The 25,268-nt window shown below is 31.8% G+C and overlaps 4 protein-coding genes across 4 annotated transcripts; 2 read left to right on the forward strand and 2 right to left on the reverse strand.

Moving 5' to 3' along the window:
- Nucleotides 1-1,247: 1,247 nt before the first annotated feature.
- LOC123670010 (protein yippee-like 5) lies at nt 1,248-3,406 on the reverse strand. Its single transcript, XM_045603505.1, has 3 exons — nt 3,192-3,406; nt 2,962-3,121; nt 1,248-2,625 (listed from the first exon to the last, which is right to left on the reverse strand). The coding sequence occupies exons 1-3, from the start codon at nt 3,307-3,309 to the stop codon at nt 2,538-2,540; spliced, it is 366 nt and encodes a 121-aa protein (XP_045459461.1). The 5' UTR covers nt 3,310-3,406; the 3' UTR covers nt 1,248-2,537.
- Nucleotides 3,407-3,877: 471 nt separating this feature from the next.
- LOC123670493 (TBC1 domain family member 19) lies at nt 3,878-8,378 on the forward strand. Its single transcript, XM_045603985.1, has 11 exons — nt 3,878-3,979; nt 4,070-4,204; nt 4,376-4,550; nt 4,662-4,749; nt 4,828-4,888; nt 5,509-5,742; nt 6,024-6,161; nt 6,991-7,141; nt 7,587-7,696; nt 7,771-7,862; nt 7,938-8,378. Exons 1-11 carry the CDS (start codon nt 3,878-3,880, stop codon nt 8,191-8,193), a joined length of 1,542 nt encoding a protein of 513 aa, XP_045459941.1. The 3' UTR covers nt 8,194-8,378.
- A 1,688-nt stretch (nt 8,379-10,066) lies between these two features.
- On the reverse strand, nt 10,067-16,546 carry LOC123670114 (alkylated DNA repair protein alkB homolog 8). The gene is made up of 8 exons (XM_045603620.1): nt 16,451-16,546; nt 15,640-15,871; nt 14,934-15,248; nt 14,443-14,602; nt 13,603-13,861; nt 12,997-13,152; nt 11,025-11,189; nt 10,067-10,476 (listed from the first exon to the last, which is right to left on the reverse strand). Exons 1-8 carry the CDS (start codon nt 16,544-16,546, stop codon nt 10,084-10,086), a joined length of 1,776 nt encoding a protein of 591 aa, XP_045459576.1. The 3' UTR covers nt 10,067-10,083.
- A 2,226-nt stretch (nt 16,547-18,772) lies between these two features.
- LOC123670115 (phosphatidylinositol N-acetylglucosaminyltransferase subunit A) lies at nt 18,773-24,759 on the forward strand. The gene is made up of 5 exons (XM_045603621.1): nt 18,773-18,913; nt 19,884-20,092; nt 20,354-20,538; nt 21,142-21,353; nt 23,423-24,759. Exons 1-5 carry the CDS (start codon nt 18,773-18,775, stop codon nt 24,719-24,721), a joined length of 2,046 nt encoding a protein of 681 aa, XP_045459577.1. The 3' UTR covers nt 24,722-24,759.
- The last annotated feature ends 509 nt before the right edge of the window (nt 24,760-25,268 follow it).

Below are 25,268 nucleotides of genomic sequence, written 5' to 3' on the forward strand. Positions count from 1 at the left end.
GTAGATTGTCTATGATTGTATAGTGACGTAAATATTTTTCTATTATAAAGTAAGGAATGATTTTTTTCTAGTTACGGATGAGGCATTTCTATAAGTTGTCTTTCGGCCACAGTACCTCTAAACCACACAAGTAATATTTTTAAAAGTAATGGTAATCTAATAAGGTAGTCATAGTGTGTCGATATCTTTACCACCAATGAAATAATTTTTATCTAAATATTTGATAGTGTTTATTCTATACTGGTTTTTGTGCCTGATGATTGTGTTTTTTTGATTTTTTTTTTTTATTATTATTTGGCAACTGTAATTGAGGTGCTTACGGAGTTTGTATAATATTTCGCCTTAGGCGATGGTGCGATATTTTTTTTTAAGAAGTATAAGTTCTATTGAGTATATGATATTGGATTTGAATCAATTGAGTAATTGACAATACAGAATGTTTTATACATACATTGTTATAATTATATAATTTATTTCATGTTTTAAATTTCTGAGAATAAAATGCTATTCTCATTAAAATGCTACATGATATGAATTTGTGCTATATAAACAGTATACTGCTTGAATGATTCAAATCCTTTCAAGTTGTTGGCATTTTATTTATAATATATTCCAATTTGTAAAGCTGAGCTTAAGTATTTTGCGTAAAGATAAATACAGAAACAAAAAAAATGTTATCTGCAAATGATATATGTTGTGTTATATAATATAATAATGAATAAAATGTGATATTGTACAAATATTGTTATTTTAATTAAATCCTTATTTAAAGTCAATCCCACCAACAAAGAACACAGAACAAGAACTTTATATTTATACTACAATAAAATAAAAAAGTCATTAATATTTGTCGTTGAACATTAAAATTACTCCATATTTACCACATTATATACTCTACAATTGGGCCAGTAGCCCACCAGACACAATACCCGTCTGGTCGGAGGCTTCACGCATAACGGACCACCTTTGTGTCTAAATGCGGAAAACCGAGCCCACAACAAAACAAAACAAACAAACAAAAAATACTCTACAATTTTTAGGTATAAATATAATTTGTTTTCTAATGTTTACGCGAATTTCACTCAATTTCTCACGGGAGTCCTCTGATGGTTGCTGTAAAGTATCCGAAACGTCGAGAATCTAAAAAAGTGAATAAACCACGATAAAATCCGAAAAAGTTATTTCAATCATAAATATAATTTGTTTATATTACAGGTATTAAATTAAAATGTTATAAAAGTCAGTGGTAATTAAAAATTAATTTATTTTATCTTACATGTATAAATTGTAATTTTATCACTAAACAAAATTTACAATTGACAAAATTGAGTAGTCATCAAAGACAATATATTAACTATTGACAACTTTAATACTAATTGATAACCAAACCAAAGATTTAAATCGTTTAAATCTTTGGCTCAAACCAAAAAGTTTGTAAACATTACTTTTGTGATTATTTATATATCAGGAATAATAACAAAAAAATATGCAGTAAAGTATAGATAGAACCTCTTCTTTTTTGACGTCGGTTAAAAAGTATCAGCAAATAATGTTGTCTATCAAAAAACTTATTTAGAAAATAACAAACTACAAAAACTAAAAATTTTTACTAAACTAGAGATCTAATAAAAAAACCCTTTACAAGAAAAATTAAATCAGTTTAAAATCATCCTAAAATGTAGTGTTATAATTCAAACTGATAGCATATGTAAATATTTATAAGAGTAAAAGTTTAAAATGACTCCCCCTTTCAAATAATTTCTGTGACATTCAATTACTTTTTGTCCTTAATTTCAAACCTTTCCGAACCATTTGTTCCTTCCCGAGTCAATTATGTATCTAAACAATTTAGGTACAGTCTACAAAAACTGGACCAGTCTAATTTAAAGATCTATATTAAATACATAAGAAGGTTATTAGTGTAGGGTATTTTAGATCAAATATTCAATTATATTGGTAAATATAGTTACAAATCAGTCACATTAAGAATGCTAGGATATAAGCCGTAATATATATAAAAAACATGTTTGTATCAACAATGTTTTGGATCAAATTCAAAGTAAATAGGTAAAAAAGTACTACTTAACACAATCAAGTCATTCATTTACATGACAATAGTTTTAATTTTAAAGCTACCCTTTATATCTAAGGATGTGTGAGAATGGTGATTACAGTGCCCCCTACAATTCAAGTTATCCATAAACCACACTAAGAAGAATAGTTTTAGAACATGAATGAATTAAAACATATGTTTACCTCCAAGGTTTACTACACCAATCGAAATGTCACCAACATATTTTTAATATTATAGCAACTAAAACCAATAAATTAAAAGTGCTTGAGTAATGTATTAAATATTTATTTTTTTATTCAAGTTTCTCAGTATTTGGGTTTAGTATTCCTTGGAGGAGTCAATTTATATCACAATGAAGTAATTCAGATAAAATATTATTATGAAAATAGATCAATGACAGTAATATTAATAGGTGAGACCACTTTTCTTAATTTAACGTAGATAACATAAAGTTATTTCATATTCAATCGTCATTATTCACTGGAATTTCTTCAATGCCTTCAGTTTCATTCACTAGAGCTCTTTCCAAAATTACTCTTCCTTCTTTGTACCTGAAAATATATTGTTTTTTTGGATTATAGGCAGTAATATTGGTAAGAAAAAAAAATATAATACCAGATAATAAACAAGATACCTTTTATAAGCAGTTTATTGGCGTTTTTATTATTATTATTATTTAAATTAAATTAGACGAAACCATTTAAACTATTCGTTAACTGAGCACTAGGATTTATAAGACGACGATATGTATGTTTTACTTTTATTGTAGTGTTGTTATCATGTAAGTGACATTGTTTTTTTTTAAATATAGTTCTTTAACCTTAAATTGTTTATACCACCTTTTTTGGGTTTAAGCTATAACACATATGTTTTCAAATACTTTTTACCTCTGATTTTCTTCAGTAGCAAATTCGTAAACCCAACCAAGCTTGGTCGTGCAGTTTTTACAAGAAACATCGCGGACCATATGTCTTCCAGTCAACATCACCCTATCCTGAACTTCGGAGTATACTAGGTTCACCACTTTGTGGAAGAGAAAAGCGCGACCTGAGGAAAAAAACTACGTGCAATAATAATTCTTTAGATATACATAACAACGTAAATTGTCAGCTGCTACCTGTCGCTCCAGTAAATCGTGTGCTAATTAGTTCAGAACGATTTGTTAATACGACATCGCAAGCAGCGCACGAAAATAATCGAGTTCCACCAATATGATCCAAAAATATTTTACCCATTTTCGAATTTCCTTTGTTTTCAAAGGGAATAACACGACCAAAACAGAATCACTGCAACAATTTGACACTACAAAAATAAATTGAAAGTGGCGTAGAATACAAATAAATGTAGATCATACTCGAATAATCGAGTCAGAATCGTGTCAAAAAAATGTATTATAGTTTTTATTTTGTACATATTATATGTGTACGTGTGTACACAAGTGCAATTTGTTACTGATATTTTTAACTATATTGCAAAATATAGTGTTTAATTATACAATGTTTATTAAGTTATCACTACTCGTATGGTGACATTAATGAGTCGTTGTATGTATTTTTTTCATAATCGCAATATCTTTTAAAAATTGCTGTTTAAGTTATATTACGATTTTCATGAATAAATAATTACTTTACAATTGCATAAGTATATAATTATTATCTGCCTCCTTTAATTATTTTCAAATTTTATTAGTTGGTCGCCTTAGTAACAGCTACATCAATTTCCACGTGAAGTATGTTTTTTAATAGAAAAGTAAACAAAGTCTAGTCTGTTACAATTTTACAAAATTAAAATAGTTTTGCAACAATGGAAAATATAAAAGAGGATACAATACACCAAACAGCTTTGAAATTAGCAGAAGAAATTAAAAATCTTTCCATATATAAATCTTTTTATAGTGATGTGCAAGTCAGTAATTTTTATAATATACTTATCTACCTAATGTTCATGGTAGCAGTTACATAATAATAACATTTTAAAATATTTTGTGACCAACAGAAACTCGTATCTTCGCCAAATGTTAAAAAAGATGATTTTAAGCAAACTTTACAACAGGCGATGAAGGAAAAAGGCTTAGACACGAAACTTAGAAATACAGTTTTTCATTGGATTAGAACACAGAGCAAGCAAAGTGTAAGACAGTTGATTACGCATTTTAAAATTCAAGTACCTATACGAATACTATTTTCCTACTATAATTAAATGTTTTGCACTTTTGATATATTGTGCGTTAGTTTACAAAAAATTATAGAAACTGCATAGCATCCCATAGTTGGTTACTGAAACTAATAAAAAACTTTTCAGAAATTAGATCCGTTAACATCGTTATCAAAAGCCAGCGCACAATGGGAGAAGAGAATACACAAATCTTTAAATTCAATGTGTTCTGACTTAGAGACTTCCTTAGCTAAGATAAGGTCACAAAGCGAGCAGGAAGAATTAGCAGAGAAATGGAATGAACTTAGCACTTATAGTCTAGGTACATATGTATAATTATTTAATAAATAGGGATGTATTAATTTTATCATTGCTAATAGCATAACTGAGTGCTAGTGTCTCTTACAAATTATAAATTTTTTTTACATTTTAGATTTATCAAAATATAGACCTGTTTACGCACCAAAAGATTTTTTAGATGTTTTACTGACGTTATCGGGATACGTGCCATTTACAAGAGAGTGAGTATTTGTTATTGTGTATTAGGTGTAGCTATAATCTATATGGTCCTAAATAATCATATGAAAACATTTTTTCAGAAATGAACCAAAATGGGAATTTGCACATTTGCCTCTACAAGTGAAAAGTTTAGATCAATTGGTAAAAATATATTATATAGTTTTGTGAATTATATATTTTTTTGGTTTAAATATAAATCTATATAAGATAACTTTGTCAAAAAAAAAACAAGTGTGAAAAAAAAGAGAAAAAATGTTGCTCGCCCCTCTCTCTCTTACCCCTAGAGTAATATACGAAACGTAACTCTCTTTTTCTATCTCCACTAACTTATATCTCCCTCTCAACTTCCCTTCGCTTCACTTGATCGCACTTTTCGTAATGCTCTCGTCACGTATTCACCAGCTTACTCCCCAATATGGAGGGTAGAGGGGCGGAGAATTGTCTTTTTATAATTATCAGAAAGTGTCCGTCGAAATGCATTAAATTAGAATGGCGCCACATTAGCATCAGAGTAAATCTTAAGCTTTGCGTTCTCTGTAACTACTCACTTCATTTAACGCCATTTCAGTCTAATTTTTAACTACAAATGCTACATACCAGACCCTTTGTCTACACCAACGCGGTTGTAGAAGGCTTTTAAACTGTTATTTATAGCATACAGCTGAACACTTTTTATCTTTTCTCCCTTATAACATTATACTACTCCTTTCTACACTTCATACTCCTCAAGTCAAGCGTGCGTAATACTTACTATATTTTAGCGTAAAGTATACCATGAGTGGACCAACGGGGAGCCCTTACTAGGTGTTAACCCTAATATGCCGAGTACAGTACCAGGTTTCGCAACTCTCGAAGCAGAAAGAATAGGTCTCGGCGAGAGAGTTGCAGGGTTGGGGTATGCTCCTGTCATACAGGAGTATTTGAAGAAAGGTAGTCCTCAATGCCTAAGGGCTAGATTGTGGTCGCAAGTTTTGGGCGCTGAAGTCAAACAGCAGGCAAGTGCGTAGTAGTAAGTTAATATGAATTAGAAAATTTTTGCGGAATTAGCTTTTTTAGGATAGTTAAAAGAATTAAGTCGTTATAAGATAAACCCAGACAGTTAATTAAAAATTCACATTTTATATAAATAAATATAAATGAAAAAAAAAACGAAAAAAACGTAAATGTAACGTAAAAAACCTAAAAATTTATTTCATAGTAAATGTCAAAAAATTAATATAAGTAAAGTATATAAACTGTAACCATTGTTAACTTAGTAATATAATTCGATTTACAGCAAATAATTTACTTCAATCAACTTAAAAAGAACGTCCTGGAAGTGGATTTAATGATAGACAAGCTCATTTTCAAAGATGTCCAGCTAACAGCTTCTAATGATGACCAATATTTTGTTTTTGAAGATCTCTTGTATCAGGTATTCATTTCTTATTGGTTTTACGTCCATATAGAAAGATGAATATAATTACGATTATGAAATATTATACATACATGATGATTTATACATTATTGTATTACATCATAATGTAGTGACTGTTATATATTTTTTTATTGGAGCGAAGTTCCTTACGACAGGCTTGACATTTGAATGGGCGACCGAACTGAAAAAAATGCGATACTAAAACCGTCAGAAAAATATATAACGGAAGTGACGTAATATCGGTCACACGACTGTATAATATGACGAAAAAACTAAAATATTACTAGTAAACTTTTTAAAATTATTTATGTAATTTTATACTGTCGACAAAAATAAATAAAGCCATGTTTTTTTATTTCACTTAATAGTTTAAATTATTATTATTATTTTTTTTTTTTTGATTTATTTTATTTTACGGTATTTGATATTTTCTAAAATACTAAATTTCCTAAATACTTTTATGTACTTAATTAAAAACCAATCAACAAAATTAAAAAAAATCAAGAACTAGAAAATATATATAAAATTCAACACTTTTTTTGTTTTTGTTTTAAATATTTATTTTCCTTGTAAGTGTATCTTGTTGTGATTTTACTTATTAAATGCTTTCAATGAGCAGTAGCACGTAGTGACTGCCTATAAAACGAAGTACGATCACTGTTTACCTAACTATTATGTATTAAAACATTTATGTTGTATCTGCTGTTGGCTGTCCTTAATAAATAAATAATCATTTCATTGTATAATTACACTTTCTACAAATCCCTACTAGAAAGAAACGGGTAAATCTGAAAAGAGGCCATCCATGTTCATGTGTAATTCACAGGTTATGCTCTGTTTCTCACGTGATGGTGAGGTGGCAAGAACGGTGGGTGCGAATGCCCTTCGAGTAGCGGTGAAGGGCCGACACGCACAAGACTGCCTCACTGCCTTCCCGCCCAGCGGTGTCATACCATTCCATGGGTTCACCATGTACGGTACGTCTGCTGTCGGCCTTATGTTTGTAATTTTTATGACAAAATTTTAATGTTCTAACTTTAGAAAAAAGTTTTATCTAAATAAATATAGGTTTTTGTTTAATTTTATTAAAGACTAGCCATGCCCCGCGGTTTCACCCGCGTTAATTTGAATGAAAATACTACTAAAATATTATCCAACACAAAAAATATTTTTTCGGTTCGAAGCAATAGTTCCTGAGATTAGCGCGGTCATACAAACTTTTAAACTTTATAATATTATAATGAAATATAAGTTTCATTATTACGGCTTTACAGAAAAAACGCAAACATTTACCTAAATATAAGTTTTTGTTGCTTTTTTTATAAAAGATACATTGAAGCAAGTATAAAAACTATTATCAACTTGAAAATAATAATATTTGTAATGACTATTTATTTCACTAAAATTGAAAACTTTTTCCAGCGACCCCATTTTGCTATTTATATGACGATCCTGTTCAACTATACTTCATGTTTCGCGCCTTTTATATGCGTTACTGGCATCGCTTACATTACATCTCAACACACCCCCAGGTATAGTACTAATAGTTTAGTTAAAATAAAACGTAAAATAATAATAATTTATCAAATAATTCACTACTTCATAGGGTATTGTATCTCTTTGTCTTCTTTACGAGAGACTCCTTGAAGCAAATGAACCTCTACTATGGATACACTTCAGAAACATCAACATTAATCCGTAAGTTCAAAACTACAAAAACATTTTTAAACTATATTTTTTAAGTCTTATTATACGTGTCTACTACTGTTTCAGTATCAGAGTGGTATTCAAATGGTTAATGCGAGCCTTTAGCGGTCATCTTCCTCCAGATCAACTGCTACTTCTATGGGACGCTATACTAGGATACGATTGTTTAGAAATCCTTCCATTATTGGCGTTAGCTATACTCAGTTTCAGAAAAGAAAACATTTTCCAAGTAAACACGCTACAAAATGTTGATGCTGTTTTAGCAGATTTATCAACAATATCCGTTATACCGTTATTACAACTAGCTTTGATGAAATCGTAAACAAAAAAAAAAATGGCTTAAATTCGACGGATAAATAAAAAGGGGCTATTTATTTTGTGTTTGTTTTCACTCCCTATCTAAGAACATTTTTAAATGTGCAACTCTTGTAACATATAAACGAAACAATCGAATCGTTTAATAAATATTCGAATGATCACGTACTTATAACGACGTGTAGATTTAAAATTATCAATTTCAAAAATAGATACAGTTGAATATTTTTTAAGTGTACGTTACGTAATTGGAATAAAAATAATAGTTTGTGTTTATTCATTTACAAAATAAATGAGAAATACTAATTTTATAAAAATAGTAAAATGTTACACTTCCATAAAGTAGTAAAATTATAGCAGCGAAATAATTTTTAGATGTTATAAATTTCCAATTAATTGAAATGGAAAAGTCTGTACTTTAAATATGTTAATCTTTTTTGTTTATAGTTAAACTATGTTCTATATACATGTACCTAGTTACCTACATATAAATAATGTGACTGTTATATCAAATATTGTTTGTATAGAATCTTTTATAGAATTTTTTGTTTTGTAGACGAATTTATTGTAATAAAGAGCAAAGCTGTTACATTTAATGTTTTTTTTTTCAAAAAAAATATTAGTAGGTATATTTAAAAAACGAACAAATGAATGGTCCAGTTTAAAAAATCACTAAGTTCATTTTATTGTGTTTGAAAAATTGGAACGCCATTGTTAATTTAGATTTTAATAATTGTGTTTGCAGGCAAACGAAGAAAATCGACTTCAATTATATCGACAAGTAATACAACATAGGTAGACGAAAAAGTATAGATATATAGATAGTCAAGTAAATACGCATTATCAAAGATTACTCCAAAAATTGTAATCAGATCTCGATGAAATTTAAATATGACCACATGATAAACATCGGCTTTCGATTAAATTAAAAAATCATCAAAATCAGTACACCCAGTAAAAAGTTATGCGGATTTTCGAGTTTCCCTCGATTTCTCTGGGATCCCATCATCAGATCCTGGTTTCCTTATCATGGTACCAAACTAGGGATATCTCCTTTCCAACAAAAAAAGAATTATTGAAATAGGTCCAATAAATGACGTTGTTATCCCCGAACATACACATATATATATACACGGTCGAATTGAGTAACCTCCTCTTATTTTTGAAGTCGGTTAAAAAATGAAATAGTCTTTGGAAATTTAATGTTAAACATAAGACTTAATTTTTGGGATATCTTTGAATTAAACATCTCCAAGCATATATTAATGAATTACGCTTTATCTTTTCTTACAAATTAATAGATAAAGCGTATTTTTCGGTGCAGGATTACATATGTATATGTAAACTTAGTGTAATTTTATTAAGTAGTAATTTTGTACTACAACACAGTACATATAATATACTATTTTCCAAAGAATCGGTGGTAGCTTCAATTTTAAAAATAAAAATCACTTTAAAAAATTAATTTGTAAAGTGACGATTTTAGGTACGAAGGTTTTCTTGAAGCCTATTTGAATAAAGTTATTTTTGATTTTGAATTTTGCTAAAGTAGGATTAAATTTTAATTAAAAAATCTTCAGAATTTGGAGGAAATAATACTCTAGACTAGGTTTCTACCCAAGACTTAAGCCACGTAAAAATCAGATAATAAAATTAAATAAAAATAAAAACACGCTTAGTTTAAAACAGCCATAAACAATATTTTATATTTTTCTTCTTACTTACTTTCTTTACTGCCGCAAATTAAAGATTTTTTGGACTTAAGATATTTTTGGTGTCATGCCAATGCAAAGAAATTAAACAGATCAACACATACACAAAAAGCTTTTCTCTACATTTCTAATTGGATTAAAGGATCATTCAAATCGAAAGGCGGCAAATTTTTAAATATCATTTATTAAACCTTTCTACAGATAACACACCAGTTTCCCTCCTCATAGAAACTTTTCTCAACAATTAAATTAGGTAAATCACACAATTTGTCTAATTCCCCTTCTTCGAACACGTGATAGTATCTAAGCAGCGTTGTTTTTGATTCATTTTCTAGTTTCTTATCCTTGATTATCCTCAATTTCCACGGAACTAGAAGATCGTTATATTTGAATTGGGTTCTGTTTTCGTGTACCGGTAAATTTATACCGAGCGTCGAATGTACGCTAGTATCGTGATTTTCCTTATCTTTGCAAAGGTAATTTGACTTGGTTTGATCTTTAGCCCACACTGTTATGAGGGCTCGACCACCGGGACGCAAAATACTCGCTATTGTCGATATTGCCTGCTGTCTTCTCATCTGTTGAATTTTATTAAATTAATTTCTTTATTTATTTTGGAATGGTAAGTGGAATAAAAGGAAAGTATAAGAAAATCGTGGAAGTGGCCAAGACCCACACAGAGTAGTGGCGCCACTGGAATTAGTTTATTAAGGAATATTTTTTTTTCATAAACAATGTGTACATTCGGCTATCTCTGCTACTGTACTCTGTACTACATTTTACGAACAGCATTAAATCCTGACTTCAAATTACATCGACAAGTAATCCAACGTAGGTACTCAGAAAAATTGTCAGTCACGTTATTTAAGATAACTCAAAAACTACTTATAATATCTCGATCAAATTTCAATAAGATCCTTGACAAGCACCAGCTTTCGAATAGAAAAAAAAAATCATTGAAATCGCTACATCCAGTAAAAAATAGTAATTGAGAACCTCCTTTTTTTAAGTCGAAATAAAGTCGAAAAAAGAAGTCTATATATGTATATATTAAAACATTTGTCCTACCCCGTAACTATTACGGTAACAGTGGGTACACCCCCCCCCTTCTAACCCCTAACCTTACCTGATTACTAAAATGGTGTATAACCGCGATACATATGACGACATCAGCAACATTCTCTCGTACCCCAGCTTGCAAGAGGTCGAGTCTTACACAATCGGCTCCTGGCACGTCGCTTGTATACGCCTTACATTCGGATAATAGGCCAGTGCTACGTTCACCTGCTATCTGACAGATATACTTTATTAGTTGATGTGAGTTATAACTGGTTCTTATAACCAAATAACGAACCGTTTCAATTCGAACACGTTTTTATAATATCGAAACCTTAAAAACAGGCTTTATTTTATTTGTCTAGACCATATAGATTTTCGTCACGGTCTGTGTACAGATGTTTTTATTTTATATTATGTTTGTATTCTGTGTACTCTGTTTCGGGACCACCAATTAATTATCATTCTACTAGGGGAACAATTAGTATGAGGCACTTAAAAATAAACATTAAATTATTTAAATTTTTATTAAGTAAAACTTAAACTCAACATTTCGATAGGCCTGCTCAAAATCTGGATTAGCCCAACTATGGTAGTACCTCGACATTACACAAGATCATAGCTAAATAACACTGCAGGCTGGGTTTGGAAGTGGCTACAGCACCGTAGACCACATCCATACTGTTCGGCAGATTATACAAAAGGCAGAAGAATACGCTGTGTATGGCATTTGTGGACTACGACAAAGCCTTCGATTCTGTCGAGACCTGGGCTGTCCTGCAGAGATGTCATATCGACTGGCGATATATCGAGGTACTGAGATGTATGTACAACGCGGCGATGATAACCGTTCATCTCCAAGACCAGAGAAGAAGACCCATTTTCCGCCAACGTGGGGAGTAAGATAAGGAGATGTAATTTGTACGATTTTATTTTTGTGTTACCCACACATTTAGAAATTCTTAACATTTTTTTATATCATATCAAAAATCGACCGTTTCAGCGGAGATCGAACCTGCATCTCCGACTTACCGTGTCGGTGCTTTAGCCAATAAAGCTATAGAACGATGTACTCGCTATATAGAAATTTTTGATATGATATTAAAAAATGTTAAAGAAATGTAATATCACGTCTTTAAGACCTTGGATTGAGGGGGACGACGCATCAACGTCAACGGCGAATACATCTCTCACCTTCGTCTCGCCGACGATATCGTCATTTTTGCGGAAACGTTGGATGAGCTAGGCCAAATGTTGGCCGGCCTAAACGAGTCCTCCCGAAGAGTCGGTATGAATTTGGACAAAACGAAAGTTATGTTTAACAAAAATAACAACCAAGTCATACCGAGACCGGTATCGGTCGACGGTATCCCTCTCGAAGTTGTTCAGGATTGTCTATCTTGGCCACACCATTCAACTAGGCCGAAACAACTACGAGAAGAAAGCTGATAGAAAGATTCGGTTGGGCTGGGCGGCGTTTTGCAGGCTTCGTCGAGTCTTCAATTCGAATAATCCGCAATGCTTGAAGACAAAAGTCTTCGTGCAATGGAACGGGCTATGCTTGGGGTTTCTTTCAAAGATATGATTAGGAATGAGACTATTCGTGAGAAAACGAAAGTAACCGACACAGCGAACAGAATTAGTTAAAGTGGCAGTTGAAGCAAACGTGTCCTGGAGTGGAGACCACGTCTTAGCAAACGCAATGTAGGACGTCCTCCAGTCCGCTGGACCAACGATCTACATAAGATTGCCGGTAGTGGCTGGATGAAGATTGCGGAAAATCGGGATGTCTGGCATGAACTTGGGGAGACCTATGTCCAGTAGTGGACAGCGATAGGCTGAAGTGACAGTGACAAGCAGTGTTGTGTACTTTTTTGAGTAAGATAACCAGAGCTCTTGGGGGGATTGGGAATAGGGTCGGCAACGCAGTTGCGATGCTTCTGGTGTAGCAGGCGTCCATAGGCTACGGTAATCGCTTGACATCAGGTAGACCGTACGCTTGTTTTCTAACCTAGTTGTATATTTTAAAAAAAGAAACTTACTTGCAAGATATCATTACGTTTCAACACATTTTTGCCATTTCCAGCTCCCAAATCTAAAACTATAGAGCCAGGTGATACATCTTTGAGGAATTCCACCACTTTTGGCCAAGGTTTGTGTCGAGTTGAGCTGAAGTGACCTGCTATTTGTTCATATACCTGCAAAAAATTGTAAATTCCATAGACCTGCCAAGTTTGTATAGATAGTGTAATAGCGTGCATGTCGAAAGTTACACTTAAAGACATTTATAATAATTGGTATGTTTTAATAATCGGTTTATTGATATTTCAAATGATAAACAATAGCACATCCCTATAATCATTACTCTTGTTAGTGAAAAATATCTACCAGTAGTCGAAAAAATAAGCAATTAAATACGTATTACTAATATTAAATCAAAAAATAATCGTCTAATCTCAATCAAATTTAAATGGAGCCCAATTACAAGCACCTGCTTTCGATTAAAAACGAATCTTCAAAATCAGTACACATAAAAAAAATGGAAATGAGAATGTGTGTTCTTTTAGTCTGTTTAGGCTACGGTAACAGCTTACCATCATGTGGGCAGTACACTTGTTTGCCAACCAAGTTATCAAAAAAAAAAATACCTGATGTACGTGAACTTCTTCCAACTTAGAAGCGACATCATTTTCAATAATATTTGTATTAACACTATCACAAAGTGTTTTATACACACACTCACACGGACCCAGCCTTGTTTTTCTAAACGTTAACGATATCCTCATATCTCTTGGCATAGTATTATTTGTTATAACCCTGACATGTTCGGACTTGTCAATGCTTGAATTACGGGTTTCTATAATAGGGTCCCATGTTCTTGGTTGAATTCCATGTTGCCAGTCATATCTGCATATTTATAAATTTTTTGTTGAAATTAAGCTCTTGTGTGAATTTAAAGTAAAAAGGTAAAAAAATATACAATGGTAATAAAAATTGAAAAAGATTATAAATTCCAAAAACAATACGAACATTTTAAAGTATTTTTTTTTTTGCTATTTTATATTTGCTTGGTTGTTTTTACTAAATTATATTAAAATATATTGATGGCACTTCAACAATTATATATTTACCAGATTAATAAATTTAGCAAATTCTAGGTACTATAATTATGCATAATTAAACATCAGCATTGATTTTTTTTTCTATTTTCAAATAGGCTTAAATAGCACTTTTGAATCATCGATTTACAAAAAAAAAAACAATATGCTTTGCTAGTAAAGAAACAAAAAATTAAATTTTGTTTATCTACATGGTCATGATCTATATTAAATATAATTTCGAAAAGTACGGAATCAAGTAAAATTAAACTAAGAACAACATAAAATCTAGCCATAACTTTGACAATAAAACAACCCTATGAATAACTGAATGTAAATAACACAAAATATTAAGGTTAGCCATAAAAACCAAATTTCAAATTACCTCACCTTGCCTCCCCTTGCATCACAAGCATTGATCTAGCCAGTACTACTAGTGGAACGTATCTACCGCTGTGATGTTTCCAATCCATTACGACAGATGAACCCAATGACAGAGATAATATTGTGTTATCGAACGGACTATGTCTATCTACATGAGATGGAATGCCTAGAACAATAAAAACAGCTAATTAATATTATTCCTAATGCCAAAGTTTTAGACATTTACAGTCTTTTTCATACAATATAATTTAGCTTTTTAAAGTAACTTTTTTTTCTAAAGCTTTGTAAAGTAATAAAAAGAAAGAAGACAATAATTTATTCCAAACTTTAAGAAGATGTATTATTGATTAGCATAAATTTTAATTATTCTTTCATTTGCAAACTCTATTTACAATAACAAGTTAGTGTATAAATTCAAGTTAAAATGATTACTTTAATGACTAATATACTTTACAATTATTATAAAACTTAAAATGTTTTTTTTTTTTTTTGTTTACCTTGTCCTGGGATGTATTTATTTACTGTCAATTGGTCAGGTATCCTAAAATCAATGCCGTGACCTTTTAATCTCTCCCAGAGGGCATCGCACTCAGGCGGTATTTTCTCAATTAAGGGATTATCTAAGTCAACATCATTACTTCCATATCTAAACTCATAACCATAATGTTTTACTTGTCGATTTTTTAAGTTTGACTCCTCTATCCAGTCAAAGAGCTTTAAAAGCTCTCTCTCCTCAGTTTCTGTTATAAAATTCTCAATTAAATGTAATCCTTCAGGATTTTTTGATGTACATACAATTTCCGTGTTTGGCACTGGAATAAGAATAAAATTTTAAATTTAGATATATTTTTAATCCGAGAAAGAGTAAATAAAAATATACTTTATTGTACATCAAGGAGAAATAATAAAGATATAGAAAATTAGTATCGAAACTATAAAATTGAGTGATTAACAAATATTTTATCCCTAATAAGACCTCCTTTTGTACTTATTTTGTATTCCTATTTCCTTGCATATTATTTCTATGTAACATGTTTTTATTTGTACCAGGAATGTATTTTCTTCAACATGCAAATTTAATATTCTACTTAATATTATAAATGCAAAAGTTTGAGAGGATGGAAGAATGTATGTGACTCTTTGACACAAAAACTAAAGAACTGATTGCAAAAAACTAAAAAATACAGTTTAATAATAACTTACCTTTGTCAACATAGTTCATATAAATTGGGACATTATTAGCCCTTTCTTTTCCATTGTATGTATCAAAAAACAGTTTAGCACTATCCACACTATTAAAGACTACGAAACAATGTGATTCGCCCTTCTCAGCTACAAATTTCGTAAGTTTAACATTTGGTAGATCATTTAACATCTTAATAACATTTGATTTATCAAATGATGTTGCTTGACCCACGTTACATAAAAGTATATTCTAAAATAAATAAAATATAGTAATTTAAATTTTGGTAAAATGCATTATTTTTAAGAAAAATTATTTTTATTAAGTACAGCACGAAATTTCAACTGAGTTAAGCTTGGCATGGCATGGCAGGAAATATCTTCCTCAAAATCTGAAGCAGCCCGAGGTACTGTAGTGATTAAGGTGACCAGAGCTCATGTAGGGTCAGCAACGCGCTTGCAATGCTTCTGGTGTTGCAGGAATCTATAGGTTACAGTAATCACTTAACATCGGTTACAGTAATCACTTAACATCAGGTGAGCTGTACCCAAGTTTGCTGAGCATTGTATAAAATAAAAGAAATACCTTGTTCAATATCAGAAGCGGCTGGACTGAGGAAGTATATCAACCTATGAGAATATATTGCACTCAACTAGTGTTGTGTTCCTGTGATGAGTGAATTAGCCAGAGGTGGGATATTTTTAGTAACGCACTTGCGATACTTCTGGTCTGGAAGGCATCCATTGGCTTCGGTAACCGCTTATAATCAGGCGAACCGCATACTTTGCTGCCACCCTAATGGTATACAAAAAAAATTAAAAACAAACTTACTGGTCCTGGGTCATCTGAACATATTATGCCTTTCGAGCTTTTTAGACGCGCGGTAAATCTTCTCCTCTTTCTTTCGACTTTTTTAACATCGTCCATAATTCCAGTTTTTTATAAAAAAAAAATTTATTAAAAGTGTTTTAAAACTAGAAATCTATAACCCTATTTTGGTAGTTTGTAGCATAGATTATACACTTATATACTGGTAGTTTGTAGTTTGCTTTGTTGTAGTTTAGCTAGCTAAGCATGAATTTGACAACTACCTTGTGCTGCCAGCCCCAAGAAACTAAAAAACAGCAGCTCACCAATAAAAAACAGGAGAAAACAGTAGGTAAAGTAAAAAAAGGCAGATTTTCTCGTATAAATAATTACCTATTTTTATTTGTTATCAAGACTCACATACATTGTTAAAGTAACATTTTTTCCACTTTCATCCTCAATTGCCTCATCTTTAGTATTTTCAGATTCACTTTTCTTTTAAAAATCATACATGTTGTTAAATTTCTTCATGTGCCTTTTTGTTCGCGACCGCATCGCGCACAAAATATAGATGGTTTAAAGCTGGTTTTCTGCGCTGTGTAGTTACGGTAGTAAAGAATATAGCCACCCCCTCTGGCCCTCTCTTCCCGTGGGTGTCGTAATTGGCGAATCCACTACCACCTTGGAACTCAAAAAGCCGACCGATGGCGGGATGACCATCCAACTGCTGGCATTGAAATACATAGGCCGAAGACAGGCTGCAGCGTCTTCGGTGCGACAAAGCAGCCACCAGCCCTACGGTCACCAACCCGCCTGCCCAGCGTGGTGGAGCATAGGGAAAAAATGCTCCATGGTGGTGACTATGGGCAACACACATGAGTATACGCCATTTTTGGCGTGAACATATGGACGATTATGTCCAACAGTGGACTGCATTAGGCTGAAGTGATTAAAGTTTAAGTTAAATTTTCAATCACAATTTTAATCCAGTGCACTTTACAGTTTAAATTATATCAAATCGATCAAATACTCGTTCAAACTTGAACCGATTTATCGTGAGAATCGAATACCGAGTCGTATGGTTATTTCACTATTTATATTTATCCCGATGAAAAATGTCAAAGCGGGCCTATTAACTATTTGCAAATTGAAAAAAACGAGCGGGGAAACTTAAACGCGCGCGGTTGTGTTTTTTCTTGCTACTGCTAAAATTATTTTAAATATAGTTCAGATCAGGTGTAAAGTGTATATATTTAGTTATTTAGTTTAAGTTTTGTATTTAGTTTGTTTTTCTTCTATTTTTGGTAAGTCTATGTAAATATTTATAGAATGAACGAACCTCCGGACCCGGGTGGCGGGAATGATTTTAATGCACAATATATTCCGCAACCTAGCAATTTTATTACCATTGATTACGATGAATCGAGTATTGAAACTGATCATTCTATGACTAAAAAGCCACTTAAGAGATCTCGTCTTCATAAAATTTGCAAACAATGTAATAAAAAAGTTAGAAAAAACGCGGGAAACCAAAAAGTTGGTTGTCATTGTTCGGAGTCTGAGAAATCAGATGACACGAATAAAAATGAAATTAATAAAAATGTCCCCGTTTCGGTACCACAATCACAGCTCCAATCTGATAACACTGTCTCTAAAAATCCCATAGGCAGAAATATTTATAATGAAAATGACGTGTCTCCATATTTAATTCATGTTCAAAAAATTACAAAAGGTGATAACGATGGAACGATTTTACACCCAATCACATTCGGAGATTTCCTTATGAAAAATAAAATATATAATATTATTAACGGCAGCTTGAAAAAGATAGGACGAAACCGAATTTCTGTAGCATTTAATAATTTTAAAGATGCGAATTCTTTTTTAAATAATAGCCTGCTTCTTGAAAATGGTTATCACGCTTTTATACCATCTTTTAATGTTATTAGAATCGGTATCGTTAGGGGTGTGCCAATAGAATGGTCCCCAGAAGAAATTATAAAAAATATTTCTACACCTATTGGTTGTGGTAAAGTTGTAAAGGTTAGACGTTTAAATTACAAAACTGTTGTTGAAGGCGCTACTGTGTGGAAGCCCACACAATCAGTAGTAATTTATTTTGATGGCAGGGTCCTCCCAAAAAGAATTTTTATATGTTACAATTCTCTTCCAGTCGAGCTTTACATCTTTCCCACAATCCAATGCTACAAATGTTGTCGTTATGGACACACAAAATTGCAGTGCAGGTCTAAGCCTAGGTGTTTAAAGTGTGGTCAGGAGCACACATCAGAGTCATGCAATGCCAATGATGATAATTATTTTTGCTGTTTATGTTCTGGCAACCATATGGCAAATAGTAAAGCGTGCCCTGAATTCAATAGGCAAAAATCTATTAAAGTACATATGGCTGAAAAGTGTGTATCATATGCAGAGGCTAATAAAGAGATACCAACGTCATACAAATCTTATTCAGAAGTTAGTAAAGAAGTAAATATTAGCCAAAATCCTAATAAATCATACAAAAAAACATTTATATCTAGACCTCGGGATCCTATTAAGCCTAATATAGGTTATGATAAAATTGCTCATAAAAATATAATAAAAGAATTTTCATTCAATGAATTTGAAAAAAATTCTACTCCAATAGATATTATTAACTCTAAAAATGATTTTGCCAAAATTTCAGATGTGCTTTCACTATTACAGAGTTATTTACAAAACAACAAAAGTTTACCGTCCATCGTTGCCCCTTTAATACAGTGTATCGTAAATATAATTCAAAATGGACAGTTCCCAGATAATAATACAGTGGAACGCCAGAAGTGTAATTAATAAAAAAAACGACATAATTTATTTATTAAATAATTATAAACCTTTTTTATTTAGTATTTCAGAAACTTGGCTTAGGCCAAGTAATAATCTTAGGTTTCGAAATTACAATACCATCAGAGAAGATAGACTAGATGGTTTTGGCGGAGTAGCCTTTCTCATTGAGAAAAACCTTCCTTTTAGTTTAATTAATATTCCTGTACATAGTTCTGAACTTTCTATTTTAGCTATAAGTGTACATAACATATGTTTTGTGTCTGTATATATTTCTCATATTTCTAATAATATTTTAAACGAAATAAATAATATTTTAGCATCACTTCCAAAGCCGTTAATAATAACAGGGGATTTTAACTGCCAGCATCAGTCCTGGGGTAGTTCAGTTAGTAACAGTTATGGTAATAAGCTTTTAGATATTCTTGATGTAAATAATTTGTGTATTATAAATTCTGGAGAGCCTACAAGGCGGACTCTGCCTTTTGAAGGTAAAAGCGTGGTGGACCTAACTATTTGTTCACCACAGTTTGTGCCACAATTAACTTGTTTTGTATTAAGTTCAACCTATGGAAGTGATCATTTTCCTGTAATCACTTCTTGTGCTTTTAATAATGTAAATGTACCAAAACAGAACATAAAACTGCTCCCTAGATATAATCTTAATAATGTTACATCAGAAACATGGGAGCAATTTAGTAATAAAGTAGATACAAAATTGCTACAATTATTGTCTAATGATGCACTTATTGATGCTCCTGTTTTCACGGATGTCTTGATTGAAAGTGCTAATGAAATCTTTCCAGTGAAAAATGAACCTTCTCATATTCCTAGTCCACCTTGGTGGGATAAAGATTGTACGGAAGCTATTAAAAAAAGAAAACAGGCTGAAAAAAAATATAATAACAATATGTGTTTGGAAAACTATCTGTCATTAAAAAATATTGTAAATAGTACTAGATTACTTTTCAAAAGAAAAAAATGTGATGGTTGGAGAAATTTCTGCTCCTCCTTATCTCCTCATACTCCTCCATCAGATGTATGGAAAAAGATAAGAAGATTCAAGTCAGCATATAATACAACCCATTCTGTATCACTCCCCAGTAGTATAGCAAATGATTTTCTTGATAAACTTGCTCCTCCAACAGTTAACATAAATATTAACCTATTAGACAAAAATAGCATAGCAGACGAACATGACGAATCTCCAGGATTAAATTCTTCCTTTAGCAAAACGGAATTAAAAAATGTATTATCTTATGTCTCAGACTCTGCCCCTGGACCTGATGGTATATATTACTCATTTATTTCCCATCTTAATGACAATAGTTTGACAATATACCTAAAAATAATAAACATTATTTTTCAGTCTGGCAATATCCCATCAGAATGGAAATGTCAACTTATTATCCCTATATTAAAAACAAACAAGGATCCTCTCCTCCCATCCTCATATCGCCCCATAGCTCTTTCATCAGTCCTTTTAAAAATAATTGAACATTTAGTTAAAAATCGCCTTGAGTGGTTCGTAGAAAGTAACTCTCTTCTTTCTTCGTCCCAGTTTGGTTTTCGGCGAAATAAAAGCACGTACGACAATATAGGTATATATACTTCGGATATAAGATTAGCTTTTTCTGTAAATAAATTTGTGCTTTCAGCCTTCCTAGATCTGTCGAATGCCTATGATAATGTCATTGTATCAATACTAAGACAAAAATTATTCAGTCTTAAAATCCCCAGCAAAATTATTTCATTTATAATAAATATGCTTACTGATAGATCAATTATTTTTTACAACAATAACCAAAAATATTTAAGAATCCTCACCAACGGTTTACCTCAAGGGTCAGTTTTAAGCCCCTTGTTGTTCAATTTGTATACCCATGATTTAGACTTAGCAATTGACAAGAATGTTGATGTTTTGCAATATGCGGATGACTTACTTTTATACATAAAAGGAAATAATATTGATGATGCGTCTTCGAAATTAACGGAATCTCTGTGTTATCTTAAACGGTGGTTAGATAATCATGGTCTCGATTTATCACCATCAAAAAGCTCCGTCGTTCTTTTTCATCGAATGCGTAGAGCTCCATTACTTCAAGTGACTTATGACAACAGTATTATACCGCAAAAAAACCATCATAAATTTTTAGGTATTATTTTAGACGAAAAGCTTTCAGGAACTCCTCACTTTAATTTTATTATAAATAGATGTGAGAGAAATTTAAATATTATGAGATGTCTTGCAGGTGTATGGTGGGGTGCCCATCCTTTTTACTTAAAATTGATATATAACGCATTAATACGTAGCATATTAGAATATGGCACCTTCTTGCTAGAACCTGGGTCTATGTCGGGATTTAAAGCATTGGACAAAATTCAAAGTAAATGTCTTAGGATCATCTGTGGGGCCATGAAAACTAGCCCTATTAATGCTTTACAGGCTGAATGCTGTGACCCTCCTTTGCATTTACGTCGTCAATATTTGGCAGACAAATACCTTTTTCGCTGCCTTCAAGTCACTGATCATCCAATTATTGCAAAGCTCCAACAACTTGCTTACTTTGTTTCTAATAGTTCGTATTGGACAAATAAACCAAACCCGTGTTTAGTTACAAGTTATTTTAAATTGAAATCTCTTTCCGCTCCAATTCAAAGCTCTTGTAATTTACCAATTTTCTCTTGTTCATACAATGCCCTTATTTCTATTCCTAATGTTGTAAACTTTGACATAGAAAAAACAAATTCTTGTAGGGCTGATGAAAAATTTAAAAGAATAATTAAAACAGGATTTAGCGATTATCATTATATTTTCACAGATGCGTCAAAACATTTTGCCAATAGTAATGTCGGAGTAGGAGTTTTTCACTTTCAATATAATATTGTTCAAAAAATCAAACTCCCTCCTGAATGTACAGTATTCTCTGGGGAATGCTTAGGCATTTTTAAAGCTTTAGAATATATCAGGTTAGCTAAACTTAAAAAATCCATAGTTTTCACAGATTCATTAAGTTCTATTCAAGCTCTTGTCAAGAATCCTTTTAAAATTAAACAACAGCATCCTTATATATTTGGCATTAGACAATTATTAACTGAGTGCACTGAGAAAGGTATTTTAATAACGCTTGCTTGGATCCCTAGCCATTGTGGAATAGAGGGAAATGTTAGAGCAGATACTCTGGCTAGAGAAGCTACAATAAGTGGTGACCTTTTTCCATATAAAATTTCCTACCCAGATTTATTAACTTTGCCCAAACTTTGTATGGATAAGTCGTGGCAAGAGTCCTATGATCATAGTAGTAGGCAAAAAGGAACGTAATATTATAGTTTACAATCTGAAATTTTGGTAAAACCATGGTTTTATAATATGGATTTTAATAGAAAAGGCTGTAGCATAATATCGAGACTAAGGCTTGGTCACACTTGTTCTCCACACCATCTGGCTAGATTTAAAATTATTTCCAGTCCGTCCTGTTTTTGTGGTTATGAAACGGGGGATATTAACCATCTTTTATTCTCTTGTCCACTTTTCAACCGCTCCCGTTTCCTAGAGTCACTGATTGAATATAAAATTCCTTTTCCTACATCTATAAATTGTTTATTGTCTTCTAGAAAGTATGATATATATAAAATTGTATTGGATTATATATTTCTTAATAATATAGACATTTAATATACTGTATATGTTTTTTATTTATTTTTATTTTTTCCTTTTCATCATAAAATATATTATTTTGTTTCTTCCTATCCTGTTCTGAATCCTCTCATAAATTCCTCTTGTCCGTTATCCACAATTTTTGAACATTTTTCTTAATTCCTGCTCGTCATTGGCAATGCACTAACGTGCAGTCCATAAAAAAAAAAAAAAAAAAAAACTATTTGCAAAGATTGCAGCCTGATGTTCGATTGTCATTAAAGTCATTTCCATTTGTCAATTGTCATTATATCTAACCTAACTCTCAAGTGTTTTTCTCTTCTAGTGATTAAAATAAAAGCCATGCAACAAAGAATTACGATATGATGTTTGATTTACACGTTCATTGTATATCAAATGCGTTCTAAAAGATTGAACTTATAATGCTTGCACACGATGAATATTCAAACGGTACGTTTAGTAGAAATAAAAAATGTTTTTTCTTTACTATTTCTTTTATAAATCTTACTTTTTAGGAGCCTGCAAGGAACAAGAAAAGACATGTCGTTTGTATGGCTTCCGACTTCTTCTATCCAAACACAGGCGGCGTAGAAGAACACATTTACAACTTATCGCAATGTTTGATCAAACGCGGCCACAAAGTCGTTGTTATTACTCACTGTTACGGTGACCGAGTGGGCGTTAGATACTTAACTGGAGGTCTCAAAGTTTATTACTTACCCATACGGGTATTTTACTCGCAATGCGCTCTTCCGACTATGATTTGTAATATAGCGATAGTGCGGTACATTCTAATAAGAGAATGTATTGAAATAGTACACGGTCACTCAGCGTTTAGTGTTTTAGCCCATGAGGTGTCTATTATCGGTAAACTAATGGGCTTAAAAACTGTATTCACTGATCATAGCCTCTTTGGTTTTGCTGATATGTCTGCAGTGTTAACTAATAAATATTTGCAAATGTGTTTATGTGAATGTGACCATTGTATCTGTGTGTCTCACACTGGTAAAGAAAACACAGTTTTACGAGCAAAAGTTCAAGCTCATAAAGTTTCCGTAATTCCAAATGCAGTAGATGCTTACACATTCACTCCAGACCCAAGTCAAAGAGACCCGAATGTGATAACTATTGTAATAGTTTCAAGATTAGTTTATAGGAAAGGTGTTGATCTTATGGCTGCTGTGATAGCAGAAATGTGTCCGAGATATCCCAATGTAAGGTTTATTGTTGGAGGCGATGGTCCAAAAATGTGGTTGCTTCAAGAAGTCAGAGAACAAAAGGGTTTCCAACACTGCGTCACACTGCTTGGTAGCCTAAAACATTGTGAAGTTAGAGATGTTTTAGTAAAAGGGGATATATTTCTCAATACATCGTTAACAGAGGCATATTGTATGGCAATTGTTGAGGCTGCTTCCTGTGGGTTAAAAGTTGTATCGACAAAAGTAGGAGGCATACCTGAAGTATTGCCTGAAAGTATGATTTATCTGACTGAACCAAATGTAACAAGCATTGTAGCTGGTATAGAGTTAGCTATTAAAGATTTGAAAGAAAACAAGATTCTGTGTCCTTATGAATGTAATAAAAGGGTTAGGAAGATGTATAATTGGATGGATATCGCTAGAAGAACAGAAATTGTGTATAATAGAATATTGTTAAACAAAAATAAGTCTTTAGGACAACAATTAAAAACCTACCTCAGTTGTGGCGTGTGGCCATTCCTTCTAGTTATAAGCTTAATATATTTGTTATTACAGTTAGCTGAGAAGGTATATAAAAGGAAACACATAGACATAGCAAGGGATTTAAAGTTATAGAATTATAGATTTTTTAAATTATACTTATGCAGGTTAATTATGGGCAATTTTTACTATTAAAAATTATCCAATTTACTGTTTTACTATTTATAAAAGCTGACATAATTACATTTTTTAGAATAAATACCACCTAGCACTGTACGTATGTTTTACAGTTGATGCAATTTTGTAAACTAGAGTATTCGTTTTATTTAAAAAAATCTCAAATTTTTGTTTCTAGATGACACTTGCAGAATTTAGACAACATATCTAATAGCGCAATAGGATAAATTCAGAATCAAATGGAATAAGATGAAAGTTGGTATAATAAATCTTTATATTTTAGTTAGTTTTTTCAGAATTGCCCTTTTGTCATATGTCATGTGCATACCTCCTGAAACAAGGGTTTCAATTTTCAAATGATTTCTTCTAGTTCTTTAATTGGATTATTTATTTTTTTATAGTATTATATTTTGGGAGCACATAAAATTGTATTGTTGAAATTGTAGCATATTATATTAGAAAGCTAGATAATTTAATTATTATCATATAGACTGAAATAAGGTTA

Source organism: Melitaea cinxia, chromosome 4, assembly GCF_905220565.1.
Source record: "Melitaea cinxia chromosome 4, ilMelCinx1.1, whole genome shotgun sequence".
In the NCBI taxonomy this organism is placed as follows: Eukaryota; Metazoa; Arthropoda; class Insecta; order Lepidoptera; family Nymphalidae; genus Melitaea; species Melitaea cinxia.